Source organism: Equus asinus, chromosome 5, assembly GCF_041296235.1.
Source record: "Equus asinus isolate D_3611 breed Donkey chromosome 5, EquAss-T2T_v2, whole genome shotgun sequence".
Lineage (NCBI taxonomy): Eukaryota > Metazoa > Chordata > Mammalia > Perissodactyla > Equidae > Equus > Equus asinus.
In genome coordinates this window covers 81,015,911-81,041,592 of record NC_091794.1, presented here as the reverse complement: position 1 = coordinate 81,041,592, position 25,682 = coordinate 81,015,911, and the positions used below count along the sequence as shown (strand labels likewise).

Below are 25,682 nucleotides of genomic sequence, written 5' to 3'. Positions count from 1 at the left end.
GGGAAATGAGGGTAGAGAGGTAACCAGGGCTTTGCAGTTTCTGTTACAAATTCTGAATTGTATTCTATACACAATGAAGACACAGCAATGAAAACACATCCCTGCTCTCATGGGGCAAACAGACTAGGGAGGAACACAGACCATTAAACAACTGATTTCAATCTGGGTCATAAACGTTAGGACAGGAGACATAAACAGTGCAGTGACAGCACTGAGGAGGGACACCTAACCCAGTCTGAGAGAGGTATGTCTACTCTCCACTGGGACCCCTGCAACAACTTCTCAATCAGTTATGCAACTTTCAGTGCCTACCCTCCAATCTATCTTGCACACCACTGCCTGGCATCTTTCCTTAATGCAGATGAGAACATGTCAAAACCATCATGGCCTCCCACAGGATCAATTTCAAACTCCTTGATCTCACATCACCATTTGGCCCTAAACTTTATCTTCTTGTTTAAACTCCTACTACCACCTATCACAATGATTTTGCAAACTCTTTTTTTTTTTTTTTTTTTTGAGGAAGATCAGCCCTGAGCTAACATCTGCTGCCAATCCTCCTCTTTTTGCTTAGGAAGACTGGCCCTGAGCTAACATCCGTGCCCATCTTCCTCTACTTTATACATGGGCCGCCTGCCACAGCATCACTTGATGAGTGACGCCATGTCTGCACCCGGGATCAGAACCAGCGAACCCTGGGCCACCAAAGCGGAATGTGTGAACTTAACCACTGTGCCACCAGATGGCCCCTTGCAAACTCTTTTTGACTCAACCCATAGTAAGAAATACGTTTTACCAGTACAAACATACATATGCACATAAAACACGAAAACAAAAAGTTTTAAGAAACAATTCAACTAGGATTACTCTGATACTTTCTCTTCTATTTTTTTTCCTAAAATGCTGGTTGTGATTTATTCACCACCTGCTAATGAGTCCCAGACTGCAGTTTGAAAACCAATGACTGCTCCCTCCACTATCATCTTCTCTAATCTCTACCCAGCTCTGAACAAAGTGTTCTTTCATCCCTTACCTAAGATATCCTGGACCCCAGGAGTGACCTACCCTTCCTTCTTTATTGTTCCTTCACCAAGCAAGTTCCTACTGACCTTTCGAGACTCAGCTCAAATGCGACTTCTTCAGAGAAACCTTTCCAGATCCTGTCCCAGTCACCATGCTTCCGTCCTTAGAGGTCCCAGGGAATGGCACAGCCTGAGTGTCAGTACTTGCCACGTAGGGTGTATCATAATGACTTTCTTTTTTAAACAAGTTGGTAGGTTTCTGAACACCAGGAACCTAGCTGTTTTATCTCAGGCCCAAAATAGTCTAATCTGAAGCAAAGGTCTTAGATTGTTATGCTGAATAAAAGAAAATCGATCTTCTGTTGTACTAGCCGCCCACACGCTCACCACCGTGGCTGTGCACCGGACAAACCAGCCTTCCTTCTACGGCTCAAACGCGTCAGTGCTTCCTCCCTCAGAGCCTCACTGTGCCACTCTTCCCCCAGCATTTCCAGGAGCCTGCTCCTACCTTATCTTCAGATCAACAGTCTACCCTGAAAGGCTGTCTGCCCAGACTCCCATCACATTTCCTTCGTCTTTATGGCATTTATCACTCTCTGAAATTACCTTGTTTTGTGTTTGTTAGTTTACTTAGCCGTCTTCCGCAGATGTTAGATCTTTGAGGGAGAGGGTCTACCGAGTTTTCCCCAGGAACTCCCCCCAGTAGAACAGTGCACAGCACACAGTAGGCCCTCAACAAAGTCTGGTGACGAGCGAGTGAGCGGGAGAGGAGGCAGACGAGTACACAGAAGTCCCAGGGACCCGTGTGGGAGCCGCCTGGAGGGTTCCCTGGTGGGGCCTTTCCGGCTCACGCAAGGCAGCCAGGCCCACATCTGTGATGGGGAGAGAGCGAGGGACCTGAGCGCCCAGGTGCCACCTTTCAGGGCCTACCAGTAGTAAGTGACCGTGCAGGCCGTGCACACCCGTTCGGCCGGGGCGTCGCACACCTCACAGCAGAGCCGGCGCCCCTTGGGCACCGCCAGCGGGTAGATCACGTTCATGCTGCAGCCGGCGGCGTCCGTCTCCAGGACGGTTGCCAGGCCAGGCTACGCGGGACGCCGGCGTCACGTGACCACGACGGGGCAGCCTCGTTCCCAACATTTCAAGGGCAAGAGGGAGGGGCGTGACTCTACTGACCCCTGGGGTGTGTTTGTGGGGTTAAAAAAAAAACCGAAAAACGACTCCCACACAAATCTCAAACGTTAAATGGCCCCCAGGCTAATTCCCTTGGAATCCAAGTCCAAGAAGGCCTATATGGTGGCCGGTAAGGATCAAACATGGCCTGTTCTTTACCCAGGCTAGGGAACTAACACGATGGCACGTGACCCTTCCAGAGGCTTGCGCAGCCAAGAACCCCCGTCAGCTCGGCGTCAATATTTCTGGGCTGTACGGCAGAATCAGCACGCATTTCCAGACGTGGAGAAACCTACAGTGACGTCCAGCGCAGGGTAGCGAACCTCCCCCTCATTACTGCGGCTGCGCGTGGCCCAGGTATGGGGGCAAGGGGCGTGGTGCCGGCCGCCCTGGAGCCTGCGCAGGCGCGAGGGCGCCAGAGACTGATGGCGGAAGTGGATCTGGTCGCCGAGTTCCCCCAGCCAGCCGGTGCCGCGCGCTGGGCCGAGGTTATGGCTCGCTTCGCCGCCAGGTTGGGCGAGCAGGGCCGACGGGTGGTGTTGGTCACTTCTGGAGGCACCAAGGTGCCACTGGAAGCCCGGCCAGTGCGCTTCCTGGACAACTTCAGCAGCGGGCGGCGCGGTGCAGCCTCGGCCGAGGCCTTCCTGGCCGCGGGTTACGGCGTTCTGTTCCTGTACCGCGCGCGCTCCGCCTTCCCCTTTGCCCACCGCTTCCCGCCCCAGACCTGGCTGTCGGCTCTGCGGCCCTCCGACCCAGGCCCTTCGGGCTTGCTGAGCCTGCAGGCCGAGGAGAATGCACTCCCGGGCTTCGCTGCGGCTCTGCGGAGCTACCAGGAGGCTGCGGCTGCCGGCACCTTCCTGGCCGTAGAGTTCACCACTTTGGCGGACTATTTGCATCTGCTGCAGGCTGCGGCCCAGGCCCTCAATCCGCTAGGTGCGTGCCCTGGGAGTCCACCGGTTGCCCCGAGGCAGAGCCTTTCTCCCCGACACTTGTCCCCTTACCCACTCCTTACCCCGGGTCTCACAGCTGGCGAGCCTGAATTGAAAATGAACTGATCCTATACCCCCTTCCGGTTTATTACACCCTGTGCTTATCTTTGCAGGCTCTTCTGCGATGTTTTACCTGGCTGCGGCCGTGTCAGATTTCTATGTGCCTGTCTCTGAAATGCCTCAACACAAGATCCAGTCATCTGGGGGCCCACTGCAGGTGATGGGCGCTTCTCTTCCAGAGATCTGATCCCCTATAACCAATCTTGGGTTAATTCCCTCTTGATCTGGAGATGGCCTTTCTGCATTCCGTATGTGCTAGGCACTAGGGATACAGAGATGAATAAGACACCGCCCTCCCTCAAGGACCTCACAATCTAGTGAGGGAGCTGGATACAGACATAATTTACAATACAGAGTGATAAATGCTCTAGTAGAGGTACGTACAAAGTGAAGTCAGAACGTGGGGTGAGTGAATCTTGGGGAAGTCAAGGAAGGCTTTCTGGAGGAGATGACTTGAACTGGGTTTTAAAAGATGAGCAGAGGGTATACTAGACAAAGTAGGGAAGGTCTTTCCGGATAGGGTACATAATTGGAGTTTGGAAGTGGGCAGTATGCTGTGAACCGAAGTTTGGTAAAGCTGGAGAACAGGGAGAGTGGTGGAGGTGGAGGGCAGACTGAAGAAACACTCACTTCATACAAGACTTTGTATTCTTTCTTAAGGAGCTTGGGCTTTGTCCTGTGAAGCCGGGGGAAACATAAATAGGAGAATGAGATTAAGGTTTTATTTGAGGAGAACATTCTAGCATCGTATGAAAGGTGAATTTGAGAGCGAGGGTGGTCGGGGATAGACTGGATGGAAGTTATTGCTGTAGTTTAAGGAAGACGTATGGGTAGGGTAGCGATGTGGTTGAGATGTTGAGATGACCTGGCTTCTTGGAACCTTAGGGAATTCTTAGTCATTTATTGGTGATACAAGTAGAATTTAAATAGGAGAAACTCTACCTGTGGAGCACTTGCTGACTTTGTAGGATAGTGCGTTTGTTCATTTCTTCAACAAATGTTTATCAAGTGCATGCTCTATGCCAGACATACTGTAGGACCTGGAGATAAGACAGTGAAAAGACACACGCTGTGTCCTTATGTTGCTTATACTCTGCAGAGGAGATGATAAGTAAGTCAAATGCCTACTATGTTAGGTAGTGCTAAATGCTAAGGAGAAAAGTAAAGTGGGGATGGGTATATGATCCCTATTACACTTGCCAACTTTTTGAGGGGAAATCCTGATGATTAGCTTAGTGATTTCACACTTTTGAAATTCTGGGAGCTTTAAGTTTATCCCGTATTTTTTATTTCTGTCTTGAAAGTACACAAAACAACTCAACATTCCCTTTAGAAGAGATCGAGAGTGGTATAAAGGAGTTTTGATCAAGTGAAAATAAAGAAAATCAGATCTGTTTCCTCAGTGCTAAGATGTATTACAAGTGACAATTTTTAAATGAAATCAAATAGCCATTCTGTTAGTGTAAGAAATATTTTAGGCTGAGAGGCTTAAAAACTTTGTTTATAAACCCAACTTTATTTGAGCTTTTGCCAAAGTAACATTTGCATGAATAGATTATTTGCATTTGTTTATTTGAGAGTTTGGTTGAAAAAATAAAGGGGAATGTTTGAGAAAATGTAACGCTGTTGTTTAGAGCTCTGTTAATGGTGATGAGGGTGGCAGGCCAGGGCTGAGTCATTAGATGTGGTTTGCCCCAGAGTATGGATGAAGCCTTGAAATTAGTCATCCTCATGAACCCTATAGAGCCAAGGCTTTTAAGCTAAGCATTTCATGTGCTTTGAAGAGTTTGAGAAAGAGAAATCCCACTTAAATTGACATAGCCAAAAATCTGAGTCCCTGCTTCTTTAGTTTCCCATGAGATTGACCTGGTAGGTAGTGACCGTTGTTTGCTTATTAAGCTTTTCTTTTTCCAATACAGATAACAATGAAGATGGTGCCAAAAATGCTTTCTCCTTTGGTTAAAGACTGGGCTCCCAAAGCATTTATAATTTCCTTTAAGTTGGAGACTGACCCCTCCATCGTAATTGATCGTGCACGGAATGCTTTGGAAATTTATCGACATCAAGTGGTGGTGGCTAATATCCTTGAGTCCCTACGGTCCCTTGTGGTTATTATAACCAAAGACTCAGAAACCAAGTTATTGCTATCAGAAGAAGAACTAGAAAAAGGCATAGAGATAGAAGAGAAGATAGTGGATGACCTTCAGTCTCGACACACAGCTTTTATAGATGACAAAAACTGAAGTAAAAAGCCCATATAGGATTAAAAATTGTTCAGTGGACCAGGGCTCTTACGAATGGTGAGAACTAGAATAAATCCTTTGCTTTCATAAAGACAGAAAATGAAGGGACAAAGCAGTGAGTGGTGTGCAGGCGAATATGGTTTGGTATTTGTCTTTTAAAGATCATTTCATCCTCATTAAAAATGAAAACAAAGGCAAAGCAGTTATGACCAAACCACCTGACACACTCACCTAAATGTCAACTTGATTTTGAAAATGAACAGGAGCTGTTTCTCACTTGTAAGAAAAAGAGCTTATTGGGAATTATATTCCTCAAAATATACATATGGGGCCTATCAACCTCCTTCATACTATAAAAAGGATTATGGATGCATGAATGGCCATGCTTTGAAGATCACATATTTGTTGATGCCTGCTATGTGGTAGGACCTGAGGATTAAAAAGGTGAATGAACATGCCTAATTTGGGAAATGGATATCTAAAAAATTAAGTGCAATAAAATGTGTGCCCAAAAGCCGATACAGTGGAAAAGATGTTGTTTTTTGGAAATTTATCAAAGATGGGCGTAGGAGAGGACAGCTCTCTAGAGATAGAATGCCTCTAGAATGACGAGCTTCCCACTCCGTTTACTTTTTGCATCTTGTCCTAGATTCAGTCCCTATTTGAGTTTACAATTTACCTTTCAAATATTTAGGACTGCTTTGCAGGGAAACTTAATCACCTTGGGCCAGGCAGGGGCCCACTGGTGACCTCTGCCCTGAGGGAAGCATTACAATGTGGTAAATAGTTTTGGCTTTGGAGTCATCGTAGTCAGGCTTGACTATTCCAGGTGTGCCACCTACTAGCTTTGTAAACTTAGACATGTGACTTAGTCTCAGTTTACTCATCTATAAAATGGGGATAATTTCTGCAAAATAATGCCATTTGTTGTGAGATTTAAATAAAGCAGTGAAGGGGCTGGCCCCGTGGCCAAGTGGTTAAGTTTGCGAGCTCTGCTTTGGCAGCCCAGTGTTTCACGGGTTCAGATACTGGGCTATGGCACCGCTCGTCAGGCCATGCTCAGGCGGTGTCTCACATGCCACAACTAGAAGGACCCACAACTAAAATATACAACTATGTACTGGGGGGATTTGGGGAGAAAAAGCAGAAAAAAAAAAGAAGATCGGCAATAGTTGTTAGCTCAGGTGCCAATCTTTAAAAAAAAAAAACAACGGTGAAGATAAAGCATTAGTCTGGCACCTGGCACATAGTTCACAATAAATGGTCGCAATGATTATTTTTCTCACTTAGCGAGGCAGTATTATGCTGGTGACCTGCTCGAGCCCTGAATCCTTGAGGTTTTCAAAGCTCCTCTCACTGCCCTGGGCTTTGGGTTGGGAGTGCACAAGAAGTGTAGTCCAGAAAACTCCAGAGTGCAATGTGAAAAACTACCATTAATAACTAGGTAGGAGCAGGTACTGTACTTCACATAAAAATTTGATTTTGAATGCAATTTGTGATATTTCTTGGAGTGAGTTGGGAAGGGTTAGCCCAATGCATCTGATGGATAATAGAGGTACAATAAATTTTAATTGGAAAGATTTCAGCAGAAGCGCCATGATGCACTGAAATACCTCATTGAATCGGGAAGTGTAAACTTGAGCTGAGGAGCAGGAACTGCAGCATCAGGACTGTTGTGGAAGCAGCAGTCCCACTAAACAAAAATTTTAAATTACCGTCAGGCAAAACCCCAAAAGCAACAGGCTCTATCAGCAGTGGCTGCAGTGCTGAAGCAGCAGGAAGTGGAAGATTGACTTTCTTCCCGACATCTGTATCTTCGTATGGATGATGACTGTCATCATCTTTGAACGTACAATGAGAATAAATGGAGTTAAAACTAGAAGTGATCCTAACGTTTATTTTTGCCACAATCATTCCTTCCTTTGGGAACTATTTCCTATCCTGTTTTGTTAATGCTTAAAAACCACCACCACTACCCTACATGGAATTATTTAAAGTGTTTTCCAATTCAGTTTAGTTTCCATTCAGAGCACTTAAACAGTATTTACAGTGTAAAAGCCCCAAGAGGTTTTGGTTTTTGTTTTAACAGCAAGTGGAAGTGTATTTAAAAAAGGAAAGAATGAAAAGAAACAGGAGTCAATGAGAGCAAATAAGAAGGAACTTGATCTAGATTGGAGGACCAAGGAACAAATCCCTGGGGAAGTGACGCTTGATCTGATAAGTAGGAGTTAAGTGGGCTGGAGGTGATGGTCGTGAGCATTTTAGATCAGGGATAAAACACTTGGAAGGGCTCTGGTGCCAGAGGGAGAGGCGAGAGCACTTCTGGAAAGTAAGGGGTAAGAGTCGTCAAGATAATGCATGTAGAAGCTGCAAAGCTTTGGGAAAGATCCTGTGCGGACCTAGAATAAGAGTAAGAAAGGCAAGTAGGTGTTTGGGATACCACCAAGGCAAGGACCCCAAAACATGAGTAAAGTCGAGCTTTGATGAACTAACTAGAATCTGGCCATAAGAGCATTAAAATGAAGATGATGTAAACCGAGTGTATGTTAAATTTTGTGTCATTTAGAAGTTTTTATTTTGCATTACATGGGTGGAGGATATGGTTCGCCTAAACGGAATTTTTAGTGCTTAGGACTTTCAAAGGTCTTCAGCCTTAGGGATAATTCTAGTTAACTCCGGTTTCTTCGTTTTTACGATAATAAGCCAGGTCCAAAAGTGTTGTGATTGTCTTAGGTGCCCCAGGTAGGTAGTGGCAGATCTAGGCCTAAAATTCAGAACTTCTGACCTAGCACCCTCTCCCTTTTGAGAATGAAGTTACTGTAGAAAAATAAATCCAAGGTTATTAGGCTGGGGCTCTAGAAAAGGCCTGCCGGGAAGCTATTTGAGAACTAAATGCTCTGTAACAAAATGTAACCTCTAAATCGCAAGTGTGCGCCATGACGTTACCATGGTTACTACGAAGCCAATGGAATGAGACGTACCTTCGTTCCTGCCGGAGGCACCCCGCCCCACGACCCGAAGGCCAATGATGTGCGTCGTAACAATGGTCTCCACAGGAAGGACCGCCCCTGAGCCAATGGTGTGCGTCGTTTCTATGGTTCCCAGCGGAAGGACGCCTTGGCGTCTCTGCGGCGAGCGCGGTTGCTATGACGCCCGGGACTCCTAAGGCACCTGCGACGGGCCGCGGAGCGGCGGGGGAGCGGAGCGGCCCGGGGACCCTCGCCGCCTCTCCAAAAGACGATTTCCGGCCTGGTTCCAGAGTTTCCCGCCTCAGCCCCGAGGAGGGAAGCAGCTGTTCTCCGCTCTTTTTCAGCGTTCCCGGTCTTTCCCGCTTCTCTCCCCAGTATGGCCCGAAACGACTGGACGAGAGCCTCCTCTGGCTCGGCCTTCCGAGCCGCGGGCTGGAGGGATTCCGCCTGAAGAACGACTCGCCCGTTGCCCGGGACCCAGCCGCCACAGGCATCTGGAATTAGGCTGCCGCTCCTATGGAGAGAGGGCTCAGAACGCCCCAGTTAGGTAGGCGGTCCTTGTCTCACTTTCCAGGCCAAGACTCACCCTTGCACAGACGGCGGCACCTGACGGTCCAGGCCGTTACAAGGTCCACGAGGCCACGGCTCCCCCGGTTTGAGGCCTGAGAACAAAGAACTGCCATTTTTGGCTTCCACTTTAATTCCCGATGAAGCTCTGGAGGCCCTTTGTATCCTCAACTTCAGACGTCATCAAGTCAGTTCCCTTCTGCTTTCAAGCTACAACCTCATCCACTTCTCTCATCACCCTGAGCACCAGTTTTCTCATCTTGCTCATTCCACAGCCATTTCACCCTTTCTCGTCCACGCTGCACGTTACTGAATGTCCGTTTGTCTCCACTACCTCTGTCATCTGTAGTCCACCCCCTTTCGCTTTCCTGCTACAAATGCTTTGGGTCGCTAAGTATTTCACATTCTCCAGGCCTAGAATCATTTGGAAGATTTTCTCGGTTTCTCTGCACTATAGCGAGCTTTCTGTCTTGGGTAAACTAGAGACTTGAATGGAGAAGCGCACACTGGTAAATACAAGCAGTAAATTACTACCAGCCAAGTGTGGCTTGAAAATGGAGGGAAAAAAATCATAATGCATTTTTGGGCCAACCCTAGGCTTATATAAAGAAAGAAGATTGTTCCTTGCTTAAGTGAATACTGTGTTAGGCTTAAATTTTAGTGATGTGTTCATGCATGTGAAAAGATCATTCAGAATGATCATGTAACAGGATTTCAACTTTAAGCCCATATGAACCCAACACCTTGATACGATAGAATTTTCTGGAAAGGAGATGCTTGAAACAGTTCTTGTGTCTCCTCTTCATGTCAGTTTCTTAATCAGAAATCATTCTTTGTGCTGTGAGCCAAGAAACGAAAACAATGAGGAGGAATGATTGAAAATAAATATTTTTGGCAAGGCGGCAGCCTCAATAGTCCTAAAAAGACTGGAACAGAGGGCTTTAGAAATAGAATGAGTCATTTAGATCCAGTGCAATTGTATTTTAGCTTGGAAAACTAATTTGTCTGAAAGTATGTGTTCCTTGTTGAGTCTTACTGTTTCTTCTTCAGTAGTTTGAAGATATGCAAAGGGTACATTTTTAACAGATATTTCTGGGGCTAGAATGATTTGGATTTTTTATTTCTCAGGCCAATTACAGCCATTATTTGTGATGTCTCATGCTTCCAGCCAGGTCAAATTTCCAAATACTGAGAAATTCAGCTTTCTCTTCTATAATAGCTTAGAAAAGAAAAACTAATTCTACACCTTTTTCAATTTTTCCTGTTAAATGGAAACTGAATAAATTTTAATTCTTGAAAAAAGGGTCTGTTAGGTGCTATATTTTAAGGCACTTTCCTTTCCCCTCAATATATATTTATTGAAGAAACACCTTTCTGGCAACATTAACATAATTTAAAAAAATTATCCTCTCACACTAGCATAGTAGTTCTAAACCTGGGGAATGATTTTGCCCCCTTCCCCTCCCAAAGAGACACTTGGCAATGAATGGAGACATTTTCAGTTGTCCCAACTGGGCATCCAGTTGGTAGAAGCCAGGGATGCTGCTACACATCCTCCTATACTCGAACATCCGCCCACTACGAAGGATTAGCCAGCCCACAATGTGAATAGTGCCAAGGTTGAGAAACTCTGTCCTAACACGTCAACAGTTCATTTTTCTGTTCTATGTCAATCCTTGGTCACATGTGTACATCTTTATGTAGTTATAGTGTACATTTTGCCTTTCTTTTTCACTTTAATTTTATATTTTAAGCATTTAAACATTGCTACATTGTATTCAACTTTTTTAAAAAGTATTTTTCTCCTCATTTGAGAATTGAAAAGGAAGAAATTGTGTATACAAACATGGATCGTATTTAAGACGTCTGTAAGCTTTAAATTATATTTGTGTAGAACGAAGAAGCAAAGGTGAGAATGAAGAACTTGACTGGATATTTCAGTTTTCATGGCAATGCTATTTACTTTGTTCCCTCGTGTCACTGAAAGACCATGGGATTCAAAGCTCATCCTTTGTCAGAGCCAGGAGAGGTGCTGTAGCATGAGGTATGGTCCTGGCCCCTGCACTGTAGTGGGAGGGCGCCTGCTAGGAGAAGTAAGAACAAGTAGAAATGACTCTGCACCCATTCTCCTTGCCCACTTCCCATTTGAAATTCTTTGTCTCTGTCTCAGCTTGTTTTGGCAGCGTTACCACCTCATTCTTTGTATCTAGAAGTTTTTGGAAGCCCCAGAACACTACAGGATGTGCTTTTTCCCTGAGAGTGGATTTTTAAGACACTCAATGGACATTTATTCAGTATCTACTTGGAGAGACTAGTATGCTTGTATGCTTTGTTATGTAGATAATTTTAGGCACAATTTAGATGGCAGCACATTTATAATTCAAAGAGTGGATTTATTTTATCTCAAGATTTGCTTTGTTAGAATTTTCAAGTTACTCAACCATTGAGTGCCAATAAATCCACTGGAAAAATGTTTGTGCTGGGATGTCATAGCAGAACAGGCAGAGGGGCCCAGATGTGCAAAGTCATGGAAATACAAGCTGCATGATGGGGATCAATAAGTATACTGGTGTGAAGGGCTTATATCAAGGTATGGCAGAAGATAAGACTAGAGAGACAGGCAGGAAGTAGATTGTGAAGAATCTCTGGTGCCCGCGAAGGTGTTTGAACTCTTCCTGAAAGCAATGGCCATGTTAAGCAGCAAGTGATTTGTATTCAGAAGGATCAGTCTGAGAGTTTTGTAGAGTAGAGATTGGATGAGGTCCAGCCTGGCAGCAGGGAAATCAGTTAAGGATGCTATTACACTAAACTGGGCAAATAGTGAGGAGAGACTAGACTAAATCAGCAACCTTAGACATGGAGAGGGTGAATTAGAAAATGATAAAAGAGGTAGAATCTACAAATTCAGGAACTGATTGTGCATGAGAGTGGAATGAATAAGGAGAGGCCAAGGATGACTCCCAGGTTTCTGCCTTGGGAAACTATATCAATGGGGATTTTATTAACTGGAATATGGAAGGAGGAGTGGGAATACAGTAAGAGAAAGATGAGTGGATTGTTCAAGCTGAATTGTTCACTAGACAATTGGATATGCATTGGCCTTAGATAGTAGACTCATTTTATATTGCCTTCCTGGCCTGTATCCTCTCGTCTGGAACTTGTACCTCTCTGCCAATCCTTGCTTAAAGAGTAGGCTTTGGTGACCATATTTGTACCCCTGCTTCCAACCTATTCCAGCCACAACTCATTGACTGAGGATTATATAACTAACCTCGGAGAGGAGGGCACAATTCTTTGGGTGAGCAACAAATAAGTGTCTCTCATAAATTTGAACTAAGAGATAAAGAACAGAAATGACTTAATTGGAAAAGTCACATAGACTTAGGACTTGAATGGGTTTTCAGCCTTGCTGATGAGCAAGCAAAGAAAGTCTATCCATGTAGAGACTCAAGTTAATGAGGGGAGATTTGTAGGGAAACCCAGAGATGAAGGATCTCATAGGTCAGGGTAGACTAGTAATGGCTGTCCAGTTCCATATCCAATTCCAGTGTAGACATGTTTAGTTTGCAGCATAGTCCCTTGTGTCTTATTCTTTCAGTAACCCTCCTGTAGTGGTTGGAGTTGGTTGGCCGTGAGGGAGAGAAAGCTCAAAATAATAATGACTTGAAAAAAAAATGTATTTCTCTCACATAAAAGTCATAAAAAGATGATAGGGCAGCATCTTGAAATTATCAGGAGACTCAGATTTCATCTCTTGTGATAGTATATCATCCACGGCATGTGGCTTCCACCTCATGGTGTCCAGGATGGCTGCTCAGGCTTCAGCTATCTTGTCTGCATTCTAGCCAGTAGAAAGGAGGAAGGAGTGAGGAAGAGGGCATCCTTTTCCTATAAGGACACTTCCTAGAGGTGGCACACATTCCATTTACATCCCCTTGGTCAACACTTAGTCACATGGCTATATCTAGCAGTAAGGCAGGTAGCCGTGTGATCAGTCAAAAAATTGAATGTCTTATTTCTGTGGAAAAAGGAATGAATAAATATTGAAAGACAACTGCCAGTCTCTGCCGTATGCACTTGTATTTGTTCTAACTTCAGTATTTCTGTTTCTTGCTAGTTTTTCTAGATACATCTGGAGTTTAGCAGAAATAGATTACTATTTAATCCTCCTAACAACCCAATGAGGTAGGCATTACTATTATATCCATTTTATTTTGGGGAAATCAAAGCTTAAAGGATTTAGATGACTTGCCTAAGTCACACAGCTAGAAATTGGTGGAGCCAGGGTTAGAACCAAGGTATGTCAGGCTCCTATGTCCAAACCATTAATCACCATGATAGCGAGAGGGGCAGAGAGCCAAAGGCAGGTTCTTAGGAATGGCGACATTTGAAGGGTGTGGAAGAAGAAGAGCCCAGGAAGAACACAGAGAAGGAAAGGCCGGAGAGGTAAGAGTAAAAACAGGAGAAAGTGATATCACACAGCAGAGAAAGGAAGCACTTTCAAGAAAGGAGCAAACAGATATTGTAGAGAGATCATATATAAAAAGAACAGAAACGTCAGTTGGATTTGGCATTTTGAGGGTCATTGTCAACTGAGTTTGAGTACGGTGGTAAGAGCAGAAGCCAAAATACAGTGGTTTGAGGGGTGAAAGACAAATTAGAAAGAGGATAATAACATGAGGGGGATATGGTGGCATCAAAGGAAGGTTATCTTTGTATCTTTATTTTTAAGAACAGAGACATCTTGAGCTAAGGATAAGACATTAGTACTGAGGGAGCTAATGAGCTTACAGAAAAGAAAAAGCTTTCTTGAGGAAGCAATATGGAGTGGGATCTAGAACATAGGTAAAGGGATTAGCTTTGGTCAGGAGAATGGAAAGATCTTCCACTGAGAAAGGAAAGAGGACAGATGTCTAAAGATGAGGGTTAGTATGTTGGTGGTAGTGGAAGAAGCTGACATGATGATGACCTTAGTTTTACTAGTGTTGTGAGAGAAAAGGTGATCTGCCAGAACAGGGGAGAGGTGAAATTTGGAGTTTGACAGGACAGGTGGAAGTTCCAAATAGTTGCTGAATGAAATGGTAACAGAAGCTGGCAAAGAATGCATAGAATGACTATGCAAGTAGAGAAACTTGGCTCAGGCTGCAGACCATGAATTTGTAGTGGCTCTAGTCTGCATGCTTGTTTTATTTTTGTCTACCAGCACTCAGCAAACTAAAATAGGTAAAGAATAGTCAAGTGGTTAAACTGTTCCAGAGCTGGGATTTTCAAGGAAGGTGGGACAAGGAGCAAGATAATTGGGGACATTGATGAGAGACTTGAAAGGATCAACAATTGGGTCCAGGCTTGAGGGGGACATAAGTGAAACCAAAGAGTATCTGGTAGTTTGAGAGGATGTAATGGTCCAGGGACTGGAGATCTCACTGTCATTGTAGAATAAATATAGTTTAAGAGAGCAACAACTTCACATCCATTAGTATGACTATTATTTCTGTTTTTATGGTACTTCCTCAAAAAGTTAAACACAGAATTATATATCCAGCAATTCCATCCCCAGGTATATAACCAAAACAATTGAAAGCAGGCATTCAAACAGATACTTGTACACCAGTATTCACAGTGGTGTTATTTGCAATAGTCAAAAGGTGGAACCAACCTAAACGTCCATCAACAGATGAATGGATAAACAAAATACATATGTTGGAATATTATCCAACTTAAAAAGGAAGGAAATTCTGATACATGCTATAAAATGGATGAACCTTGAAGACATTATGCTGAGTGAAATAAGCCAGAAACAAAAGGACAAATATTGTATAATTCCCTCTATGAGGTACCTGAAACAGGCAGATTTATAGACAGAAAGTAGAGTAGAGATTACCAGTGGCTGGGCGAAGAGGGAAATGAGGAGCTATTGCTTACTGGGTACACAGTTCATGTTTAGAGTAATGAAAAATTCTGAAAATGGATAGTGGTGGTGGTTGCACAACATTGTGAATATACTTAATGTCACTGAATTCTACACTTGAGAATGGTTAAAATGGTAAATTTTAGATTTCATATATTTACCACACATAAAAAGAAAGCAGGAAGTATGGAAGGTGGTGGTGAGAGTGGGACATTTGGAGTTTAGGATTGCAGGATTTCAGCAGTGGTTCAGGTTATGACAAGGGCTCGGATGTAGCCATGGGAATGGATGGCTGAGTAGAATGGAGATTAAAGATCACTGGCTTTGGGGGGTGGTCAAGTCTAGGAACTCAGATGAGTCATGCACTTGGATATTGACCTACACTGTCCTCCTGACCAGCAAGCCTCCTCTTCCTATATCCCTGCTTACCCTCTGATGCCCCCAAATCTCCCAGAAGCCAAGGATCCAAAGGAATCCTTAATATCCCCCATCCCTTTTTCCTTTCAACTTCCTCCAACTTAAGGCTCCACACCTACAACATGGGGGGGATTATGCTACTCCCTGGGGGCAGGCAACCCACAGTACAAGAGTTGTAATAATTCAAACACTTATTTTCTAATTACAATCTCATCAATTTGTCACAACAGTATTTAACATTTTGATGTCTTTGCTTCCAGTCTTTTCCTTGTGTGTCTGGTGTTCACATAGTTGTAATAATACTTTTGCATTCTGCTTTTTCTCTTATCATTATAATGTAAGCATTTTTCCATATTGCCAAGTGGGCCTCCCAGGTTGCTATGTACTCCTAGTGTCTTGGGCTCTCTGATACACAGGACCAAAACCACAAGTAACTGAATAATGCTCAGAGACCTTCTAGGGAGAAGGAGGATATGAATGGGGACCGGATGATGGGGGTGGGGGTGGGGGAGCACAAGAAGATTTATAGCTATAAGTCATGGGGAGGGCACATGGGGGTACAAAGATTCAGACCAGGGTCCTTTTTTCTTTCAGTATGAGTATCAGATGATAATTAAAATTCTATATATCATCCACCGAAACTGTTGATATGAAAATGATGAGACTCTGGAAAACTTAGCAAGAAAGAAGAAAAATGAAAAAAATATAGTTTTGCTGTTAAAAAAACAAAAGTGAAGGTAATTATGTGGACTAGCTGCAGTAAAATAATAATTATGCTTATCACTACAATTCTGGTCAGATTAACTTCATTAAAAGTTGTTTGATTATAACAGAGAGTCTTATTCATAGTTAATGGTTCTAGTAACACAGATATCACTTCATCAGTCAGCAGAAATTTCTTTCACCTACCGGGTAGTGCAAGTTGACTACGTTCAACTTAAAAAAATTAAAGACAGTATTGATGTCAGTCTTAGATCAAGAAGTTTAGAAGAAAGCTGCATGACTTAGAAGTCAACAAAAATTATAATACACATTCTGTGAGCGAAATAACTCCTTGACAGTATCAAATTAGTGGGCTCTCTACCTTCCAGAGGAGTCCTTTTATTTCTAAATATTCAGTAGAAGGAACAAAAGCTTTTTTTGAATTTATAACATTGCAAGGGGCCTTTGGGAGATTTTCAGGTTATTAAATTGTAAGCTTAAGAACTAGGCAGACAGGAAAGCTTGTATTTTTTAAAACACTCTACCATACATTTGCATTATATATATCGTGTCGTTTCTTATTATAAAAGCTGTTCAAAGCTTTAATTTTTTTTGTAAGCTATTTTTTGTAAGTGTTCATTGTAACTGGATACATAACCACTAGTTAATAGGGAAACTAAACTATACTTTTTAGAGAATCTAATTCTAGGCATATATGCATATCAGATTTCTTGCGCGCTCAGTTGTGTGTGTGTGTGTGTACGTATGCATATGCTTATCTCTTCTATCAAGGGAAAAGTTCAGTTCAAAGACATACTTCACCATCTCAAGAAAGAAGGGATTGAACCCCTTGCTACTGCAGAAGAACAACTGTCTTTTATCTGGTGCTTATTCTAGCACGGTGAAGACAGGCTGAGGGCTGCTACCAGAAATCTAGAAGAGCTTTCGGTGAAGCACATGGAAGAAATGAAAGAAGTAAGACTAAAAACATAAAGTTTTAAGATATCTGTGGCTTTGTTAATTGTCTTTTATTAAATTAGCACATTAAAAACCAACATTTGAATTTCATCCACTAACCAAACTATAATGGGGTGAAAGAGATAAATGTCATTAGTTTGAAAATATTTGTAATAAATTATAAATCATTTAAAAAAAACCCCAACATTTGAATATCACTGTATAGTCTGCAAAGCATTCACATGTACATTTTTTTTCATGAAATATATCGACAGTCTATATTGGTTTCCAATAGAGTACATATACAGGAGGTTGCCCAGAGATGATTAGTTGAATATCCAAATAGGTCTGCTCAATGTGGCTTTCATTATCTTGATAAATTCCTCCTTGTCTCAATAACTGACCCTCTGGCTGACTCTCTTGCTTGTCAGCTTAGAAACCTGATTAGTCAGCTTACTGTGAGTGGGCCTGCTTCTCGAAGGGGGGCTTGTATTAACTAAACTCACAGAGAAGTTTATAGAAAAATAGACATCGACTTAGTAACTGACGATAAAAAATGTAATTGCCAGAGGAATCATTCACATATGTCCTGTGGCTAATGCATTCTCTCCCTACAGGTGCACTGCATGGGAAGCCAAATTTTAATCAGATGTTTACTTGGTGAACAAATGATTCTAAATTTTTATAGCACTGGCTAAGATAGCCAGATTTTCACAATAGGGCTATCTATACCTGCCCTTGTTTCTGGACCTGTTGTATCTAGGACCAGGGTACCTAGCCCTTAGATGGGTAGATAATGGCAATTTTTTACTCTTATCTCTTTGTGATATTTCCAGTACTAATCAACCTACTTTCTTATATATTCTCAGTTTAAATGAGTTAATTCTCTCAGGTTGCTTGGGAATCGCTCTGCTGAGTTTCCAGATCTCAGTCCAGATAGATAACTTGATTTTTAAATTTACCTCTTAGAGGGCAATCTGATTTCCAAACTCTTAAAGAGGAATGCAGCTTCTTTAGAACATAAGCAGTGTAGCATAAGAGACTGTGAACTTTAACGTTGGGCAGATGGGGGTGAAAAAATGCCATTAGCACTATCTCTCTGTATAACCTTGGGCAAGTAACTTATTTGAGCTTGAAATTCCTCATCTGTAAGATGGGGATAATAATAGTTTCTTGAAAGAGATTTGTGAGGTTTACACAAGGCAATGTGTATAAAACATTTCACACATGTACTTGGTACCTAATAAGTAGTCAATAAATTGTAGCTATTATTATTAGAAATAGGTACTACTGTTCCTGCCATTTTAAAGAGGAGGAAACTGAAATTTACCAGGAAGTTATAAAGTTGGACTGCAGTCCTGTGTTTCTTCTACTATACCATTCAGCTTTTTGTTCATTTTCTGAGGAGTTGTACAGTAGGCTTCAAAACAATTCAGCAATATGCAGTTCAGTTATTTTGGTAGTCTAATTCTAAGCAATTTGGCACAATAAGAGCTCAGTCTCAGATTCTGGCCCACCCGAGTGTGAAGTGTGGCTCCTCCCCTTATGCCTTGTGTGACAAGACAAGTCCCTTCGCCTGTCTCAGCCTGCTTCCTCACCTTCAAAGTGGGAGGATAACAGTCTCAAGGGTTGTGGTGAAAGTTAAATATTTGATGTCCCTAACATAGTGCCTGGAGCACATAGCTAGCTCTCAATCTATTTTTATTAGCCACATAAAAGTGAGGCTGTCCTATTAACCAGAAACTTTTTAAAGAATACCCAATAATATAATACAATCTCCTATTAACATTTCAGACATTTTAATCATCAGTTTTGGCATAGGTGTATAAACATAATTATTGTTTAGATTTTTCTCTGTTCATGGGTATCATGACCATATTTCCTAAGCTGTAGATAAGGAGATTTGATTTGAAAACTGATATATTAATGGAAAAAGTATTAAAGATTGTGGCTGTCTCATGAAATTTGTGTTATGTGTCATCATATCTATGGGAAACAATGTCTGAAAACAGAAAACAGCTGGAAGAAAGTTTAGAGAGAGAGACCCACACTTAAGGAAAGCTGAGTTTTCTGTTTGTTTCTCAGACTACAGACATGATAATATGGTGATCTCTTAATGGCTCTGTCACTTAATAGAGTTTTAATGTGAGTTAAAATATGCACCATGGACTAAAAGTAAGAAAATATATTATTTTCTTTTTAGGTGGAAAATTGTGCAAACCATGTGTGTAACTTAACAGAAGAAAGAGCAGGATTTTCTAGTGGTTATGAAAAGGAAAATGAACAGCTTAGACATGAGTTTAAAGGGCTCCAAGTCAAACAGGGTAACTTTTCTCATTGTAAAAATGTAAATTTAATTTTTTTCTGATTCTAAAAATTAACATGTGACGGTTATAGAAAATTTGGGAAGGGAAAAAATTGCTATATATCCTCCACCCCAAGAAAAGTACTTGTAGTGTTTTAGGTGTATTTTTTGCCTGTCTTTTTGAAGTATATGTTCTGAAATACTGTGAAACATGTGTGCAAGGGTGCGGAATGGTTATTTCCATCAATGTCTGTTATAGCACTTACCACGCTGTGTCATAATTACCTGTGTCAGTTCCTCTGGGGCAGAGATTATGTCCTAGTCTTAGTGGTTTCTGAGTTCCCCACAACACCTGCCTTGTAAAGTACCTAGCGTATTAAGGACTCAGGAAATATTTATTAAGTACTACAAAGCTATAAGAGAAGATACAGATAGGACCCCTTTATAATATTCTACTTTGCTTAGCTCCACAAATTAGATATTATTATATGCAGCCAATGATTATTTATATTTACTGTATGTTTCTTAATTGCTCAGCATTTTTCTTGCAGTTCAGATACTCTATTTGGGATCATTTTCCTTTTAGAACTTCCTTTCACGAGGGTCTGTTGATGGAAAAGTTTTCTTCTTTATTTTGAATCTTAGATGCAGAAAAGGTTGAGTTAATCATAGGACATACTTCACATATTTCTACACTTTTTTTTTTTGAGGAAGATTAGCCCTGAGCTAACATCTGCCGCCAATCCTCCTCTTTTTGCTGAGGAAGACTGGCCCTGAGCTAACATCCATGCCCATCTTCTTCTACTTTATATTTGGGACACCTACCACCGCATGGCTTGCCAAGCGGTGTCGTGTCCGCACCCAGGATATGAACCAGCGAACCCCAGGCCGCTGAAGCAGAACATGCGCACTTAACCACTGCGCCACTAGGCCAGCCCTATTTCTACACTCTTGTTTTTGTTTGTTCTTTCTTTCTTGTTTTCCACTGGATATATTGAGTTTTCTTCTGCTGGTTTAAAAGTTTGCTTTCTATATTTGTTCATATAGTGGTTACATTTTAAGAGTTTTCTCTATTTTTTTCTGTCATTTTTAGTTATTCTCAGGAGGAGGGTTGTTCAGGGCTTTAATCTGCCAAACTACAAGAAACAAGATGCTGTATGTCCTGCCTCCAACACCAATTAGCTGGTGAAGGACTGGTGAATAGGGCAGTGGTGTCATTATCACGTGGAAGTTCATGTACAGTTCTCCTAGCATGTTAATGATTTGGGCTACCAGCAAGCCTTGAAGTTTAGACACAAGCCCATTCATTCCGCATTCTTCTTCTGGGCTCAGTTTGGCCACATTTTGCCTCAGAAGTGCTTATTGCAAAGATATCCCTAATCCTTGTACATTTTGCCTTTGTTTCCATAACTCTGCAGACTCCTGCTCACCTGTACAGCAAGCTTGATTTTTTTCTAAAAAAAAGGATAAAATCCTCTATTTACTATAGTATTATTTTATTTTTTAAGAACTTGCTCTTTAAATATACCTGTATAATTATTAGAATTGTCATTATCTGTTGTAGCACTCTACACAATGACAAAGGTTTTGAGTACTCTACACCAATCTGTTTGTTCGATAAGCTCTACTATTCTTAGTGAGCAATTTTGCAAAATACGAGGTTTTCTTTATTAGAAACACATATGTCAATCACATCAGAATGCTCATGTAACTAAAGGATATCTTTTGAAGGTAGAGCTAACATGATTTGATAATAGGTTTAATGTTGGGTGGGAGAAAAGCAGAGAAGTCACTGGTGACCCAAAGTGTTTTGGCCTGAGCAGTTAGAATAGTGGAGTTCCTAACTGCTCAGACGGGGGAAACTGTGGGAGGTCCCTTTGGGGGAGATAGTAAAGAGTTGGCTTTTGGACATGTAAATTTTGAGGTGTATATTAGACAACCAAGTGGAAATGTCAAGTAGGCAATTGTGTGTGTATCTGGAATGCAGCAGTAAAGATGTAAATTTGAGAGTCATCAGCATAGAGCTAATACCTACAGGCTTGAAACCAAAGGAGATAACATAGGAAGTGAAAAGAAGAAAAAAAGATTCAGAGCTGAGTCATTCTAGTGTTTAGAGGTTGGAAAGGTGAGAAATCAGCAAAGGAGTGTGAGGAGTGGCAAGTGAGGGAGGAGGAAAACCAGCAGGGTGTGGTGTCCCAGAAGAGAAATAAAGAAAGTGTTTTAAGAAGAGGATGGGAACAACTGGGTTGGACACCTCTGCGGGGCTGTGTGCAATGAGGACACATCACTGACCATTGGATTTGGTCACACGGAGGTCATCAGTGACTTTGAGGAGAGCTGTTTCTGTGTGTTGGTGGATATGAAAGCCTGACTGGAGTGAATTCAGGAAAGTGTGGTAGGAGAGAAGGAGGGGGCATGGCTGTGGTTGACCCTTTCTTGAATTGTGCTGTAAAGGGGGATGAAGAAATGATGCAGAAGCTGGAGGGAGATATGAGGTTGAAGGAAGGTCTTTTGGTGTTGTTTTTGCCATTGTTATTTTTAATGGGAGATATTATAGCATGTCGTTAAGATGAGTATAATGCTTAGTTGGGAAGAAAGCTTGATGAGGCAATAGAGAGAGCAATCAGTTGGCAAGAGTGTTGTCTTTGAGGTAAGAAGGAGTGGGATCCAGTGCACAAGGGGAGGGCCTGGCCTTAGGAGCAAGGGTAGTTTGTTAAATCTCACGAGAGGGAAGAGTATGTGGGAACTGGCACATTTGGCAAGCGGAACTTGTGGAAGTTCTCTTCAGAGTGCCCTCTTTCCTCAGTGAAATCAGAAGCAGGGTGTTCAGCTGAGAGTGAGGATGGGGAAGGAGATGTTGGAGGCTCGAGGAGAGAGAGGAATGAAGTAGTGATCTAGATCTCTGCACAATGAGAGGTGACCAAGGAAATGAAGGAGGATGGCTAGGCAGCAACAAGGGCCCACTTCAGTCAGCACTGGCTGTGCAGTTTTCTCCAGCCACGTTCATTTTCTGAAGTGAAGTGCAGAGGAGGTGAAGAGTTGAATTTAAACAGATTGGAGTTTTGCCAACCAAGTATAATGGAATAAAAGAGGGGCAAGGGAGTTGTGAATGTTTTTAAGGGAGCAAGTATAATCATAGATTATAGACTCTAAGCTCGATAAGAAAATAAATGAGAACAGGAGCGGGTAAGGAACATTGAAAAGTGTTTAAAATCAATAGATTATAGATTCCAGTATGGTCGAAAACTTGTTGAAATTGAGCTACTAGAAGTACATGGAGAGGGATGATGCGACCATAGGATGCCTGAAACTGAGACTGAGGAGAGGCTACAGTTATTGCTAATGACGAGGACTAGGGAATTACTATGGAGTAGGTGGCTGAGATGGGGTAGGGGACCAGATCTTTGGAAGTTAGCTGGTGAAGGGACTGAGAAGCCAGGGCGCTAGAATAATTATCTCCCTGAATATTGAAATCACCAAGAACTTTGGCAGGATTAGTTGAGTGACCCTGTATAGGTTTTTTGTCTTCTTGGTACCTGAGTCCTCATCTCATAAAAGGAATAATCATGGTTCCTACCTCACTGGGTTGTTGTAAGGATCAAATGAGATAAATTTATCTCAAATGCTTCGTACAATACCCGCCGCATAGGAAGCAGTTAATAAAACAACAAAGTTTAAAGTTATGCAAGAAAAAATTTTAACCTTATGAAAGTAGTAATAATATCTACTGCTTTTGAGAACGTTTTCACACTACTAATTTTGAAAGTTTGCAAACACCCTGGAGAGATGGGGAGAAGAGTGATAGTATCGGTATAGCTTACTTTTTAAAATTAATTTGTTATCTAATTAAGAACTCATTTAACGTCTTATAGAACAATCATTTGCCTGTATGTCTTTTAAAAGTTTTATTTCTGTTATTTCTTCCCAACAGAAGCAAAAATAAAGGAGGTTGAAGAAATGTTGTATCAAGAAGGCTTATCTGATATAGCTCTGAGCAGCCCCAGTGAACAGACTGCGTACTTACTGGTGGAAAGAAGTGCACTCTTGAGGAAACTGGAACTTGGGGGCCCCAAGGCAGAGTCACAAAGATGTATGAGCAGTAACCTACTGAAAGAATTTCCCCAGGTATTCCAAAATTAACTAGATAATTGAATAAGAGGCAGGCCAGTTTTTAAATGCATTTGTTCATTTAATCATTCATTCATTCAAATATCAGAAAGCCAGTGTAACAGTGCTTAACAACACAGGCTTTGGGTTTGGATGGACTTCCTCTGCCACTTGTTAGCACTATGTCCTTCAGCAAGGTAGTTAACTTCTGTGAGCCTTGATTTCCACATCTATAAAATCTGGGATCAACTTAACTAAACCAAAAGATGATCATGAAAATGAAATAATGTATATAAAGCTCTAGAACAGTACCTCACACTTTAATTAGCATGATTGTTTTTATTTATTGGGAACTTACCACATACCAAGCTTGTGCTAGTGGATGTAGAAACGAAGTCAGATTAGACATGATCTGGTCTTGCAAGAAACTTACAGGCTAATAAAAGGAAAGAAATAAACCAGCGGTTATAGTTCAGTTTCAGTGTGGAAAGTTCTATGATGAGGGAAACTCGGGGGAGGGGCTAAGTCAGGATGGGTAGAAAAGACTTACAGAAGACGTGATCTTGAGTAGTAGTTTGAAAGCTGAGTAGATGTTAGCTAGATGAAAAAGCTGGGAAAGGCATTCCTGGCAGAGGAAACAGTGTACAATACATAGTGGTTCATGTGAGTGAGTACTGAGAAATGTGGCTGGAGATATTTTCAGGAACTATGTCATGGTGAGACTCATATGCTAAGCTAAAGAGTTTGGACTGAGCACCCAGCAATGTTCCTGGACCATACTAGAGGCATAAAAATATTTTGAATGTACAAATGATTGACTTTGATATAGAAGGTCTGGAGAGTCACTGAATGATTTTAAGAGGAGAGTAACATGATCTGATTGGTATTCTAGAAAAATCAGTCTGGTCACAGTAGAAGGATGGATTGGATAGGGGCCAGACTGGAAACAAGCATTTCAGGGGATTATATAGTAAGTAATTAAAGAATGAGAACCAAAAACAAGGCTCAGAGTGTAAACAGAGAAAGGAAGATGAACTAAGGAGTTGTGAAGGAGATGGAATCTATAAAACAAACTGGACATTGTGGGGTGAAGTCTTGGATGACTCTAAGGCTGTCTATGCAGTCACTGTTAGGTCATAGTTTTGCCACTAACAAAAAAAATTAAAACAGATTCAAGAAAGATTTTTTATTAGAAAATGTAACTCTTAAAATTTCTGTGGCGTCCTCAGTTATATTTTGAGCTAATTTACCTGAGAATAAAGTAATCAGCAGAGTCACTTTTTTTGTAGAAACTGACACGCTGACTCTAAAATTGATTTGGAAAGACAAAGGACCTAGAATAGCCAAAACAACTTTGAAAAAGGAAAACAGAGTTGGAAGATACACACTTCCTGTTTTCAAGACTTACTGTAGAGCTGCACTAATCAAGAAAGCTTAGTATTGGTGTAAAGATAGATGTACAGATCAATGGAACAGAATAAAGAATCCAGAAATAGGCCCACACCTATATAGTCAATTGATTTTTAACAAGGGTGCCAAGGTCATTCAATGGGAAAAATATAACCTTTTCAACAAATTATGCTGGAACAATTGGATAGACATATGCAAAAAAACCCAGAAACACCCCAAAACCCTCAGCTCTGTTGAAGTTCCCTTCCCCACTGATGAAGGAAAATTTCCTTATCCTAAATACTAAGAGATGGCTGAACACATGACACCTAACACTGAACAGAGATAATATTGTTAGTTTATTAGCAACATATGCTCACAGCCCAGAGGAGGAGGATACTGCCTACCATGCAGGGCCAGAAGGGGTTGTACTCAGGAATAGTTGAACTCATAGGGGCTATAGGAGGCAGACCTTGTAGTAACAGTAGGGTGAGGTGCCCCCTGGTTCCCATGGGAGGATATAAATGGCTTGGTCGAAAAATTCCACAGGCTGGCAGGGATATGAAACCCATTAGACTGAGGACTGAGTGGAGTACAGCTGGCCTGGCTGATAGGGAACTAGCTGGGTGGGGAATCTTTCCTGTTGGATGGGGGCATATCTGTCAAGAGCAGGGGAATTCATGATTAATGCCTTTGGTGCACTGTGAGGCTCAAGGATGTTAAGGCAGCACATGAAATTTTAGGCCTTACGATACACTTATCTAACACCGTATGCAAAAATTAACTCAAAATTGTTCATAAATCATGTGGGAGATAAAATTCATAGAAGAAAAAATGGCTCATAGATCATGTAGGAGATAAAATTCACAGAAGA

The 25,682-nt window shown here is 41.9% G+C and overlaps 3 protein-coding genes across 32 annotated transcripts in view; 2 read left to right on the top strand and 1 right to left on the bottom strand.

Annotated features, from left to right (window-relative positions):
- Positions 1–2,140, bottom strand: part of ZMYND12 (zinc finger MYND-type containing 12) — a 35,466-nt gene extending 33,326 nt beyond the window's left edge. For 2 of the 14 annotated variants that reach the window (XM_070510153.1, XM_044770551.2), the window contains exon 1: positions 2,009–2,140. Coding sequence is in view for 4 of the 14 variants with exons in the window: in XM_044770546.2 (XP_044626481.1) it covers positions 1,953–2,062 (110 nt within the window). In the remaining 10 variants the exon portion in view is untranslated. Of the gene's footprint in view, positions 1–1,109; positions 1,450–1,628 lie in introns of those variants that run through there. The other 12 variants (XM_070510150.1, XM_044770550.2, XM_070510152.1 and 9 more) reach the window with 9 other exon arrangements.
- A 248-nt stretch (positions 2,141–2,388) lies between these two features.
- Positions 2,389–7,042, top strand: PPCS (phosphopantothenoylcysteine synthetase). 3 transcript variants are annotated; one of them, XM_014867309.3, is made up of 3 exons: positions 2,389–3,128; positions 3,298–3,401; positions 5,164–7,042. In XM_014867309.3, exons 1-3 carry the CDS (start codon positions 2,555–2,557, stop codon positions 5,485–5,487), a joined length of 1,002 nt encoding a protein of 333 aa, XP_014722795.3. In that variant the 5' UTR covers positions 2,389–2,554; the 3' UTR covers positions 5,488–7,042. The 3 variants fall into 3 exon arrangements, with proteins under 3 accessions (XP_014722795.3, XP_014722796.1, XP_014722797.1); XM_014867310.3 differs by having other exon boundaries at positions 2,580–2,706; XM_014867311.3 differs by lacking the exons at positions 2,389–3,128; positions 3,298–3,401 and adding an exon at positions 3,482–3,620.
- Positions 7,043–8,606: 1,564 nt separating this feature from the next.
- The window catches only part of CCDC30 (coiled-coil domain containing 30), a 135,402-nt gene continuing 118,326 nt past the window's right edge, over positions 8,607–25,682 (top strand). For 2 of the 15 annotated variants that reach the window (XM_070510137.1, XM_044770527.2), the window contains exons 1-4: positions 8,643–9,210; positions 16,948–17,025; positions 19,211–19,331; positions 23,244–23,437. In XM_070510137.1, the coding sequence (XP_070366238.1) occupies positions 17,008–17,025; positions 19,211–19,331; positions 23,244–23,437 (333 nt within the window). In that variant the 5' untranslated portion in view covers positions 8,643–9,210; positions 16,948–17,007. Of the gene's footprint in view, positions 9,211–13,140; positions 13,209–15,942; positions 16,086–16,842; positions 17,026–19,210; positions 19,332–23,243; positions 23,438–25,682 lie in introns of those variants that run through there. The other 13 variants (XM_044770533.2, XM_070510141.1, XM_044770528.2 and 10 more) reach the window with 13 other exon arrangements.